Source organism: Sinohyriopsis cumingii, chromosome 5 (genome assembly GCF_028554795.1).
Source record: "Sinohyriopsis cumingii isolate HCF-2022 chromosome 5, ASM2855479v2, whole genome shotgun sequence".
NCBI lineage: Eukaryota > Metazoa > Mollusca > Bivalvia > Unionida > Unionidae > Sinohyriopsis > Sinohyriopsis cumingii.
The window spans coordinates 2767508-2782032 of NC_142965.1; the positions used below are offsets into that span (position 1 = coordinate 2767508).

General features: G+C 34.3%; 1 protein-coding gene across 4 annotated transcripts in view; it reads right to left on the bottom strand.

Annotated features, from left to right (window-relative positions):
* LOC149798530 (uncharacterized) overlaps positions 1-14127 on the bottom strand; it is a 49769-nt gene extending 35642 nt beyond the window's left edge. For 3 of the 4 annotated variants that reach the window (XR_016420984.1, XM_089957344.1, XM_089957342.1), the window contains exons 1-4: positions 13870-14127; positions 7503-7862; positions 6863-6933; positions 1961-2069 (exon numbers count right to left, since the gene is read on the bottom strand). Coding sequence is in view for 3 of the 4 variants with exons in the window: in XM_089957344.1 (XP_089813470.1) it covers positions 1961-2069; positions 6863-6933; positions 7503-7855 (533 nt within the window). In the remaining variant the exon portion in view is untranslated. The remainder of the gene's footprint in view (positions 1-1960; positions 2070-6862; positions 6934-7502; positions 7863-13869) is intronic. The other variant, XM_089957343.1, reaches the window with a different exon arrangement.
* Between the last annotated feature and the right edge of the window lie 398 nt (positions 14128-14525).

Genomic DNA, 14525 nt, shown 5'->3' on the forward strand with positions numbered 1-14525 from the left:
TTTCCATAATTATTAACCTGGGCCTGATATCGCTCAGCTGTCTTATAAAACATTTAACAGTTCATCATTTCGGTAAGTATGGTCATGTAATAACAAACTGTATCAACTGTCTCAAACGTCATATGATGTTGAATTTCTAAAGTCATTTTTACAGTAGATAGTCAAAGCTATTCGAGGTCTCTAAAAGTAACTTTTACAGATGATGCTATTTAAATCTGTGATCTAAAGAATGATATAGCTTTCACAGATATTGATGCTATAACCAATGGCATGGGCTATTTAAATTTGTGATCTACAGAATGATATAGCTTTCACAGATATTGATGTTATAACCAATGGCATGGGCTATTTAAATTTGTGATCTACAGAATGATATAGCTTTCACAGATATTGATGTTATAACCAATGGCATGGGCTATTTAAATTTGTGATCTACAGAATGATATAGCTTTCACAGATATTGATGTTATAACCAATGGCATGGGCTATTTAAATTTGTGATCAATAGAATGATATAGCTTTCACAGATATTGATGTTATAACCAATGGCATGGGCTATTTAAATTTGTGATCTACAGAATGATAAAGCGTTCACAGATATTGATGTTATAACCAATGGCATGGGCTATTTAAATTTGTGATGTACAGAATGATATAGCTTTCACAGATATTGATGTTATAACCAATGGCATGGGCTATTTAAATTTGTGATCTACAGAATGATATAGCTTTCACAGATATTGATGTTATAACCAATGGCACGGGCTATTTAAATTTGTGATCTACAGAATGATATAGCTTTCACAGATATTGATGCTATAATCAATGGCATGGGCTATTTAAATTTGTGATCTACAGAATGATATAGCTTTCACAGATATTGATGTTATAACCAATGGCATGGGCTATTTAAATTTGTGATCTACATAATGATATAGCTTTCACAGATATTGATGTTATAACCAATGGCACGGGCTATTTAAATTTGTGATCGACAGAATGATATAGCTTTCACAGATATTGATGTTATAACCAATGGCACGGGCTATTTAAATTTGTGATCAACAGAATGATATAGCTTTCATAGATATTGATGTTATAACCAATGGCATGGGCTATTTAAATTTGTGATCTACAGAATGATATAGCTTTCACAGATATTGATGTTATAACCAGTGGAATGGCCATTTAAATTTGTGATCTAAATAATGATATAGCTTTCACAGATACTGATGTTATAACCAATGGCATGGGCTATTTAAATTTGTGATCTACATAATGATATAGCTTTCACAGATATTGATGTTATAACCAATTTCATGGGCTATTTAAATTTGTGATCTACATAATGATATAGCTTTCACAGATATTGATGTTATAACCAATGGCATGGGCTATTTAAATTTGTGATCTACAGAATGATATAGCTTTCACAGATATTGATGTTATAACCAATGGCATGGGCCATAAGTTTCTTTACTCTTGTTAATTAAATCTGAATGTGTTTCAGAAGACAAAACGTTTTATGGTATTTGTTATATTAATGATAAAGTTGCTAAATTAAAAAAAAATGCAATTATTAGGGCAACATTTGTTGTATATGTCATATATCTGGTTTGCATTATTTTTACAAGGGGAAGAACTGTGCAACCCAAATCTGTGGTCCTCAAAAGTCAATATCATTGGATGCTTCCCTTACATTCCTTTAAGGATATACCAGGTGGGGGGCTGATTTAACTGCATACAATTTAAGACCATTTCTAACTGCATTGAAAAACTTAGTAAACTCAGCATTCATTATGAGATATAGGCGTACAACCAATATTATAGACAGTAAAATAAATAACACATCCATATCTATACTTCATGGATATTATTCAATTGTTCTTAGCATTACAACTAACCCTAACCTCTCATGGGAAAAATCATATATACAGCACTGAATCCAAGTGATAAAGACCTTTTGTATCCTGCCAGAAGCACCTTGCCAAATTTGTCAGCAGTATCAAAGCAAGTCTTGATATCAGACACACTCTCCCCCAAAGGCTTCTCTGAAAAAACTGACTTTCCTGAAATAAGATGTACACAAATATATTTCTATTGTTATATAATACACACATCTATAAATACTTTTATGGCAAACTTATTGAACAATAACCTTCTAACTGTAACAGTTCAGCTCTGCTGGTGACCATTCTTTTACAAAATCAAAACCTGCCTAGATAAATGATGGTCCTGGGTTTGAATCCCAGAATGGCCATCAATTTTCAAAGTGATAACAACCTTTTATCAAACCATTATCAGACAGATGTATTAATTCTACATGTGACATTTTGTATCATAACATAATGTGGGAAATGTTAAACAACTTTAATTATTTACAACAATTGTTGCAGCATACTATATACAGTACGTGAAACATGCCAACAACTCCCACAAGCCCAGAGGACCAGTAACATTGAAGCGTTACAGGCCCTGTCCATAACTAACTGGTCCTAAATTGTATTATACAAGGAGACAAACTGTAGTCAATGACTCAAGACATGAATATCAGCCTTTGGCATGATCATTTTGATAATCATACATGGGAAATTGAAAAAAGAACACAAAATAAGATATTTACATCACATTGTCAATCATTAAATGTATTAAATGACATTTACTGACTAGGCATTGTGAAATTGGCCATACTGTTTTTGGACAAGCATGTGATACAGCATTCAGTAAACCCTTATGCTGTTTACATTTTCATCTAAGTGATAAATTTTGCATGTTGTCCAAGAGGGATATTTAAATAATTGTTATGAAATACTGTTGCTATGGAAACTGGACTGACTGTTCCAACTTCTATGCATTTCTTTATCCAGCAAAAAGATATACGAATAATAATAATAATAATAATAATAATCATTATTATTATTATTATTATTATCATTATTATTATTATTATTATAATGTGATCTTTAATTATTCAGTTATAAATCTTCTGGAAATGAAAAATAATCAATGTTTTTAATTAATATGTATCTTTATTTTCAAAAATGAAAAAGAAGTCAAATTTTAAAATTGTTGAAAATACAAAAATGCAATACAATCAGAAAAATAAATAATGAATCTAAAATGGACATTAAAATAGCAGTTCGTGTACAGAAATACTGTGCATTAAATCACAAGAAAACATTTATAAATATGTTTAAGATATGAAAGAATAGAACAGAGCAAATAGTCTTATGTACAGCTTGTCAGGCAGCAAGACTAGCATTTACAAAGTATGGTACTTTATAATTTAAACAATGTTACTGGTCTGCAATAGAATTATCCTTTGTCAAAAGCTGGCAATAAATTCTGTGTTAAATATGAAGTAGTGATTTGTGATGTCACTCTTCGGCAACTGCTTATTATTAAATTCTGCTTATCATGGCCCTGCTTGCTTATCATGGCACTGCTTGCTTATCCTGGCCCTGCTTGCTGATCATGGCCCTGCTTGCTTATCATGGCCCTGCTTGCTTATCATGGCACTGCTTGCTGATCATGGTACTGCTTGCTTATCATGGCACTGCATGCTTATCATGGCCCTGTTTGCTTATCATGGCCCTGCTTGCCTATCATGGCACTGCTTGCTGATCATGGCCCTGCTTGCTGATCATGGCCCTGCTTGCTTATCATGGCACTGCTTGCTTATCATGGCCCTGCTTGCTTATCATGGCCCTGCTTGCTGATCATGACACAGCTTGCTTATCATGGCACTGCTTGCTTATCATGACACTGCTTGCTTATCATAACACTGCTTGCTGATCAGGACATTGATGCTTACACTCCAAAAGATCCAGATCCAAACACAATTTGGGAATCAGAATCTATTGCTGACATTGATGACTAGAGTAAGATCAGGATTGGGACATTCTTTCACTGAATTGTCATCAATAACTGTTATCAGGAATAGACCCTGCCTCAATGGATAAGACTATGGTATTCAAAATACAGCTGCCTGTGAAATTAGGTCACTCTGTGGAAAGATGAATTCCAGCATGGATTGCTAGAACTGGATCAAATGCATCCAAAGATCACAGCTGAACAGTTAACAGCATTGTTATGGCATTTCCATATTCCACACAAATTCTGTAACCCATCTATATTTTAAACATAGCTTTCATTTGATAGTGTTTTATTCCTTTGGAATAGTTCTATTTTCTTTGGATGTGTTTAGTTATGCCTCGACCTTTCCACATGGGGAGTAAGACGTGGAACTCCTCAGACATCACATACACATCATCAGAGGGTTCTTAATTGGAGCTGCATATGGGCTCAACTTTTATTCAGCTATATATTGTATATCATAGTATCATGAGAGGTTGTATTTACTGAGATGTATGCTACACTCATAAGTATAACTTTATATAATGACTAAGCTGTGCATGTTACACAACAAAACATCTCTACAGACACCACACATCCACTTGTCTGTATCCTTACCATAAAAGAACCTTCTGTGCATCACCAAAGTAATCTATGCATGAGACACTTCATCTGCCATTCTGAAACAGTTCTTACAGTGTGGCCATTAGAATGCCTTCAAATCTCTTTCTCAGAGCACACCTCCCCGCTGCTCTGTATCCTACACTGGCTATCCATTCAATCCAGAATCAAACACAAAATTTATTCTCTGTGCTACATTTCACTGTCGGACTCCAGTCCAACATACCTATCTGACCTCACCCATGTGTACACACCAGTAAGATACTTACATTCCTCTTCTGACAATCATATACTCATTATTCCCACTATGAAAACAAAGTCATATGGACGGCGTTCTTTTGCATACCAGGGCCCATCAACGTGGAATGAATTGCCCACTGAACTCAGACACAAAGACACAGTGATCACATTCAAGAGGGCTCTCAAAACTCACTTATTTCAACTGCAAGAACAAACTTAAAGACCTAATAATGTTTCCTACCTGAAATATTCTCAGCATGTTTTTTATTTTTTAATGTTTTTCTAATTTCGTGTTGTTTGTTTTTCTAATAAAATGATTATGTTTCTTATTTTATAGGTGTTGTCTAATGTAAAGCACTTAGAGCTTCTAAAGATTAGGCGCTATATAAAGTCCTCATTATTATTGTTATTATAAATGATCAAACAGCTCACCCTTCATATCCACATGCAAATAGTCTTTTTTGTAAAGTAATGACTAAGAACTGTTGACAAATTAATTTGTTAAACAACTCCATTTTGGTAGATTGTGGATTCTACCTGCCTTTTCTAAAAACATGTTGTATAGTTCATATTAAAAGTGTCTTCACTGAGAACTTGCCTGCACTAGATATGAAGTTGTTTGGAAATTATCATTTAGTAAATGCAACTTGGTACATGTAAATAAATAGAGGTAAATAGTGTATATACTTGTGTATAAATTGGTTCCAATTGCAAACAACACAGACCCTGATCTGCCATCAGATAATGTGCTGGCAATCAGGGTCTATATTGTTTGTTCTACTGATTAGTCATAATAAATTACATGGACCTGGATCTGCTGAAGAATTATGGGATGGCAGATCTGGATGTGTGCATTTTTCTGAAAATTAGCATGACTGGTGCAGAGTTTTAAAAAATCAGACTTTTAGTCCTTGCCATTTCCGCTTCAGTAGATTAGTTGTGTCCAATGATAATCTTAAATGGCATGAGAAGCTAAAAGATATTCAGGCACTGAAAGGATGAATCATATATAAGCAGGAGAAGGGCTGGGTTTAAGAGATGATGCTGCAGTGGCTTAAAGAGTTTTATCTAATTTATATAAGTTTTAAATTTTCAAAAAATAAAATTTAAGTTGGAATGCATTTTCTGATATGTAATTTTTTAATGATTTATATGGTCTCGTACAAGTTATCAATAAAAAAAATAATGATTTGTCCCAGTATATACAGTGCACATAAAAAATTACTTTAAAAATTAATTTTATTGTGTCCCAACAAATACTGTGTCCCAACGTATAGGGTAAATGCTATATAATCACCTTAGATGATCTTCTGATATTGACAAATGTCTATAATTTTTAAAATTAAACATTGTGCCCAAAGCTATTGAAATGAACATGTAATGCATTTAAAATAAAGGTGATAGGTTATTAAAAAAACACAAATCAAATAGTGTTACACACTTTTCCATCATAATGTCGATTAGAAAAGCATATCTATTTTCCTTTCTCAAGATGTCATTGGAATGTCACAGTCAAATTCATATCATCATTTGCTTATTTTGTTTCATTCTGAAACCTTTTGATATCTACAACACATGTTAAAAATGTATAGCATTCATTTGCAGCAGAAAAATATGGTCATATGACCCTTCACACCAATGAACTAACTTGCCTATTTCAGCAAACAGCATGGATTTGTGTGTGATTTGGATCACATATGGCTATGATGTTGAACTAACAGTCTGCATGAATGGTCTTACAATATTTGAATTACTGATGTTTTGCACTTCATTAAGTCTGTAATTCATTAGTTGCACCAGTTAGGCATTGAAAATAAGAACGATTATATAACTTCACTGCTGTAAAATCCGAGTCATAATGAAAGATTTATTCTCATTATATAACAAAACATATTGTCAGCAAACAAGTGTAGAAGTCAAAATTTCATGTGCTGATTGCATATATTTTTATTTGAAATTTGTGTAGTTATTGGAAAACTGGAATAAATTATGAAAGTGCACATCATAAAATAGATCTCTTTGAATTTGGGAAATACTTTTTGTCGTTATAGCATAAGTTCTAATTTAAAGTATTTAGCTGTCCTGTGTATACTCACCAGATAGTGTGACCATAAATTTTAACAAAACAATAATTTGCCTTCCTTACCATACTGTATGCTCTTGCAGATGTACTCTGTGTGAAGCTTTGTAGGTGCTAATATAAATACTGCATCAAGGCTGTAAGATAAAATAGAAACTACAGTATTTATGCTAATATTTTATTTCCAGAATACATAACTATCCTGTGCATATTCATTAAAAATTCAAAACAATGGCTTGGTAAATTATTGTCAGTTTGAACAATAGACTTAGTTACTTTAACCTTAACTTATAAATGTCAGCTCCCATAACTTGGTAAATGCTCCCATAACTTGGTAAATGCTCCCAAAATCAGTAAATGCTCCCATAACTTGGTAAATGCTCCCATAAATCAGTAAATGCTCCCATAACTTGGTAAATGCTCCCATAACTCAGTAAGTGCTCCCATAACTTGGTAAATGCTCCCATAACTCAGTAAATGCTCCCATAACTTGGTAAATGCTCCCATAACTCAGTAAATGATCCCATAAATCAGTAAATGCTCCCATAAATCAGTAAATGCTCCCATAACTTTGTAAATGCTCCCATAACTCAGTAAATGCTCCCATAACTCAGTGTTCCTGATAATTTAATTTAACTATTGACTCAGATAAGTTATTCAAGCTCATCCATTTAAAATTAAAAGATTTTTGGGGTGAAAAATTTACCTGCTGTCCTTAAGAAGTTTAATTAGCTCTGATGATGTGTAAAATGGCATGTCCTGTATAAAATACATATTCTTCAGCGCTGACACACGGCCAGGATTGTCCTCGATGACCCACTTTAGATCCAGTCGCTGACCTTTTAGAATGTTGGGCAAGTGAACCTCAGCAATTCGTCCCCCACCAATCACACCCACGTTGTACCTCTTACCCTTGGGATTTATATACTTGCTATAGTGTTGTATTGACATCCACAAAGAGTTTCTGAGTAGGGAGGGGGTGAAGGTCTTGGTTGGAACAGCACATCTGATTCTTTCTAATCCTAGCTTCCAAAACAGTCTGCTCAGACAGCCAACCATTGTAAACCTGATGCAGCAGAAAAGACTTGGAATGGGATTGATATATCTGCTATAGTGTTATTGACATCCACAAAGAGTTTCTCAGTAGTAAGGGGGGTGAGAATCTGATGCAGTAGAAAAGACTTGCAATGGGATTGATTAAAATCTCTTTCAGACTCCATATGATTCTTGATGTCTCTCCTTAATATTCAATTAGATAATCAGTAGCAATACCTTGTCAAAATAAAGAAATATTAACATGTGACAGGAGGATCTGTAGTGTTACTGTATCAGAAATCAAAAATATGTGACAAAATGATCTGTAGTGTTACTTATCAGAAATCAAAAATATGTGACAAAATGATCTGTAGTGTTACTGTAACAGAATTAAAAAATACGTGACAAAAGGATCTGTAGTGTTACTGTTGTTGTTGTTGTTGTAGGGTTTAACGCCATTTTTCAGCACACTTTAGGCTATACATGGTGGCCAGTATTAATGGTGGAGGAAGAACCTGGGAAAACCCCGGAAAGAACCACCAACCCACGAGAAGCTACTGGCGAGCGATCTGTAGTGTTACTGTATCAGAAATCAAAAATATTAATATGTAACAATACGATCTGTAGTGTTACTGTATCAGAAATAAAAAATATTAATGTGACAAGAGTATATGTAGTGTTACTGTATCAGAAATCAAAAATGTGTGACAAGAGGATCTGTAGCGTTAATGTATCAGAAATCAAAAATATGTGACAAGAGTATCTGTTGTTGTTGTTGTTGTTATATGGTTTAGCGCCATTTTTCAGCACAAGATAGACTACACATGGCGGCCAGTATAAATGGTGGAGGAAGAACCTGGGAAAACCCCCGAAAGAACCACGACCCACGAGAAGCTACTGGCAAGCTTTCTCAGATACCCACACAGACAGAGATGCGATGGCAGTGATCCATAACGGTGAGCGCTTTTGACCACTTGGCCACTCAGGGCCCCAAGGATCTGTAGTGGTACTGTATCATAAATCAAAAATATTTGACAAGAGGATCTGTAGTGTTACTGTATCAGAAATCAAAAGTATGTGACAAGAGGATCTGTAGTGTTACTGTATCAGAAATAAAAAATAGTAATGTGACAAAATGATATGTAGTGTTACTGCATCAGAAATAAAAAAATATGTGACAAGAAGATCTGTAGTGTTACTGTATCAGAAATAAAAAATATGTCACAAGAGGATCTGTAGTGTTAATGTATCAGAAATCAAAAATATTAATGTGACAAGAGGATCTGTAGCAATACTATCAGAAACTTAAAATATGATATTGTCAGAAAATTTTAGAGATCACTGCAATGACAAGAGAATCTGTATCAACACTCTCTGGAAATCAAAAATATTAATATTTAAGAGAAATTGTCATGACACTGTCATAAAAACTAAAGCATTACAAAATATAAGCTACACTTGACATACTGTTGATTCAGAAGGAAATTTTGAAACTGCTTTTAAAATAATCTTTTGCAGGGCAAAATCCTCAAGATCAGATTTCTGGCAATTCATATAATCACTCTATTAATCACACATATAATTTTTTTTTTTTTTTACCATAACCAGGCTAAATAACAAGAAATAATACGAGCTGCAACCCTTATATTTATTTATAGTATTCCTTACTGTCTGAGCAGCATGTGTCTGACAACTTTGCTCTTTACTGAAATACCAAGGATAAGTGTGGCAAGCTGTCTATTCCAGCATCAGGAATTATGTAATAAGGTACATTTTATTTCATACTGTAGTATTAATATAAACCATGGTATATAACAATGGCTGTAGTTGTTTTTGTTGTTGTTGTTGTTGTAGGGTTTAACACCATTTTTCAGAACACGATAGGCTATACATGGTGGCCAGTATTAATGGTGGAGGAAGAACCAAGGAAAACCCCGGAAGAACCACCAACCCTCGAGAAGCTACTGGCAAGCTTTCTCACATACCCACATTGGCCGAATCCGAGACTCGAACCCATGCAGACAGAGGTGAGATGGCAGTGATCCATAATGGAGAGCGCTTTAGACCACTCGGCCACAACAATGCTGTAATACATTGATATATCAGTATGAAAAATATTTACAGTGGTATCAATAATATAGACTTAGCATAATTAAAATCAAATGGAAGTGGAGGGAAGGGGTTTGAGAATGAAAGGGGTGAGGGTATCATTACCATATATACCTGCTTTAAAGTTAAGTTTAACTGCACAGAACCAGAGCCGCCATCACATAATGTGCCAGCATATCTTTGATATATGTTGCCTGTTAGGAGTAATCAATAGAATGTACAGCAGACTCTGATATGCTGGCAGACCAGGGTCTATGTTGTCTGCAGTTGGACTTGACTTATATGCGAGTACATACAGTACATAATGCATCATCAATTTCGTACAAGTAAATATTTTATAAGTCACAAAAAAATTGGCATCTTATCATTCCGATCAAAATGGACTGCTTTACTCTACTCAAATTTTAATTTTAACGTGCATAAACGCTTTTATTATTTTTATGAGTGCAGTATATGGCAGCTGCCATTCATCAACAGATGCAAGAAATTTTATTTAATGTCCGTGTCTGGCTAAAATACATAACAAATGAGTTCTGGACATGCTATTTTACTGATGTAACAAATTTATTTTGCAATTGAACAGATGCAACACATTTACAATGAAACAATACACATCTAACACATAAGATTAAAAAACTAAACAATACATAGCATGCAAATATTTTGTATTATTTTACTTTTAAGAATTAGAACATATATAAGACATAAAAAATGACATACATAACAACTCACAGAAAATCCATCAACATATAAATCACATCACTGAAAGGCATATATTGGATATGATATATGCCATCCAGAGAATGAAGGGGCTAAACACTGATGCCTAAAAGAAGGCAAAAAATAAAAACAGAAGTCAAAGAATGTATTAGTAATTACAATTTGTGTTATAGGTTGAGGACTTAAGCACAAGTGTCTCAGCAGAGTTGGTAACCCAACTACCATTGACTGCTAAGGTGGCAGCATACAGTTTCATAAATTGGCCCCTGGCAAATTTCTTAACTTTAGGCTATGATGTGACTTTATCAGCTATTATTGTTTACTATTTTAAGATATGGCTATATTTGTGAACTTGGTGTTTTGGGCTTGTGTTGTTCTTTAAATTGATGTCAGGCATATACACCTTCCATAGTTACTCTGCAGTATGTTGATAATGAAATACAAATAGTCGGCTAGAAAGATGAGCTAGCCTCTCATAGCAGTAAACACATGGGTTTGGCCAAACAGAATATCTCAAAAACAGCTTGAATGACAACTATTTTCTACTGCATCAGCCTGTTAAAAACAGAGTTTTGCAGAACTGTTATCTAGGAAAAGGACTTGTGTTTGCACGGTGAAAATCACATGGTGTCAGAAATTACCTTCGGATATGAAAATTGCAAGTAGAAATTTGGGGTTGTGGTGCATAAACTTCTTTGCTATGAACTGCCATTGACTTCTTTGGTCAAATGGATAATATTCTTATGCTTTGTTTTAATATATGTATCCAAAAATATGGACCTTTTTCTTACCTCACTTGTGTATTTGATTTTTTATACTAGGTCACTGACTGAGGCATTAAATTTGTACATAAAAACTGATGCCTGCCCCATAAGGAAAACTGAAAATTTTATTGGTGAAGTCAGCCACATCTATTACACTTTCATGTTTCTTTATGTTTATTTAAACAATTTTTATGCATTAGCTTCATTATATTTCCTTCCTTTTTCCATATATCACTTAGTGTTGTATGTAATGCTCTTTGGAGAGGTAGGTAACTGTGTTTTGTACCACAATGTGAGAACTGTTTACATCATGACAAAGTAGTATATTTTGGACTTAACTTACTAAATATGGGAACAAAATGGTAACCATAATGTACTGTCTTGATCTTTTTGTAGCTGTCAAGGTTTGCACCCTTATTTTTATGAATATTATTCACATTTCAATACAGACACACAGAAACAATGATATAACATGTCAACATGCATTGTTAAAAGTAATTCAACTCCACATGAGCAGATAGACTTCAGAGGAATCATACATAAACACACTATTTTGAATGTCACCAGTGGAATGGTCTTAAAAATAGCGATGCATATGGCACATTGCTTGCTATATTTTGGTGAGAAGAAAGTTTTAGCCCACCGACATAATTTCAACCTTCATGACCCCACTGTGAAGTTGACATAAGAGGGTCATATCTCAGACTTGGGTGCTAATAGGGAATGCTTCAATGTTATATATCTTGTAATTTCTAGTTTCAGTTAAAAAAGGTGGAAAAGCTTAATATCAAGTGGCAGTTTCATGCATGTGACAATACACATAAAGTTTTTCCTCTGAAATTCTTATGTTTTCATTGAATGTTAAAAGCACATCAATATCATGTTTCTTTTCTTTTTGCAGGTCTCAGTTTGCATGGTAAAAAATTAGGATTAATTGGTTAGTCATGCTGCAAGAAACAATAGCTTCAATATCATCCAGATACTCAATCTGATCTAAGTGCACACGAGAGTGACTTTGACGGAAAGATTTTGCTTCTGCAGGAGTTGTTTTATGGTATGTGCTTTATTAAAAGCCAAGCAGGTAAAATACTTTTTGCCTTGAACTGAATTTTCCACTAAGTATTTGTTTTACCTTTTTATTTACTATGATTCTGTAAACTCCAGAAAGCATTAAAGTCAGTTGTATGTTGTTGTTGTTGTTGTTGTTGTGGGGTTTAACGCCATTTTTCAGCACACGATAGGCTATACATGGCAGCCAGTATTAATGGTGGAGGAAGAACCCGGGAAAACCCCGGAAAGAACCACCGACCCTCGAGAAGCTACTGGCAAGCTTTCTCATATACCCACATTGGCTGAATCTTGGACTCGAACCGCCGCAGTCAGTTATATGTGTGTGGTTACCAAATCTCTTCTAGACATTCATGAAACATTGTAAAGGGATTTTGGTTCTGTCATGATGCTATGGTGGTAAACAAAGACCAAAAGCATTGTAGGTTGCAAACAATTTTAAATCTTTCAAGAAATGCAGTCATAACTCACAATGTAAATAATGTAGTGCTTTTTGCAGCAAAGTAGTAACTTTTCCAAAATCGTAATACCATTTTTAGTTTTGTGCACAAAAAGTTTTCCTTTATATCATTTTACTAGATAATATCTAAATATGTGATATGTACATAACTTTTGACATAAACCATTTTCAGCCAAATTCTTAAGGTGCCAGGATAGTTTCATAAATTTGCCCCATGGCACATTTATTTAATTAAGGCTATGGTGTGATTTTTTCAGCTATTATTGTTTACTATTTAAAGATATGGATATATTTGTGAACTGGGTGTTTTGGACTTGTGCTGTTCTTGAAATTGATTTCAGGCATGTACACCTTCCATAGTTACTCTGCAGTATGTTGATAGTGAAATACCAATAGTCGCTAGCCTCCCATAGCAGTAAACACACGGGTCTGGAGCAAATATAATATCTGAAAAACAGCTTTGATGACAACTATTTTTAACTGCATCAGCCTGTTTATAGTACACACTGTTTTATAGAATTGTCCTCTAGGAAAAGGGCTTGTTTGCACTAAGCTACGATGTCGTAGCCTCAACTTGATTTGTTGTGGTTGAGGTCCACGAGGTACGAGTAAGGGTACTAATAGTAGTACTAGTTTGCACTCTGAGCATCACATGGTGTAAGGACATGAAAATTGTAGGTAGAAATTTGGGGTTGGGTAGTCCGACAATGTACGACATAGCACATATTGGTTTTATTAACCCCACCCCCAACGACAACAAAAATATCGGGTGATGTGTTTACGTTGTAGGACTATGGGTTGATATGCATACATTTCTTCTGTTACGACCTGCCATCGACTTCTTTGATCAAGTGGATAATATCCCTATGCTTTGTTTTAATATAGGTATCCACAAATATGGACCTTTTTGACCTCACCTGTGTATTTGATTTGTTATGAATTGTCTTACACTAGGTCGCTGATTGCGGCATTAAATTTGTACGTAAAAACTTGCCCCTGCTCACTACAAATGTAAAGTTAATTCCAGTCTATATCATAGAGAGGGTCCAATGTCAGAACGGGTCATGGGAGTAATCTAAAGTATTTTTGTCACTCTGTATGATTTTTTTCCCTTCAGATTATCGTTTTTATTTTCTTCTCAACATCAAGTTCACGTCGAGCACCTGTGCCCGCTGTGTTCTATAGGGTTTTAACGGTTTCAACGGAGTTACTGATCGTAGCGCTTAAAATTACGTCCCTTAGCTCCAATGCGCATGCCCACAAAAAATGTCCAGTACCGAATAGTTCACCGTTGTACACTTGGTTAGCGAAACATGGTCAACAAAGGAAGGTATCTTAGCTGTACTACACAGATCATTATGGTTAAACCAATGAATCAATTATATATGTCAAACATCTTTTGTTCATACTAGGAGAATAATTATAGACATTAAATCAGATAATTAGATTCAGTGTCCATATTTACACTGTATCAGAAAATTAAATATTTACTTTCCATACTTAAATGATATCAAATAATTAAATTAAATACACTGTCCATACTTGATAATATAGATTCATTATCCATAATTTC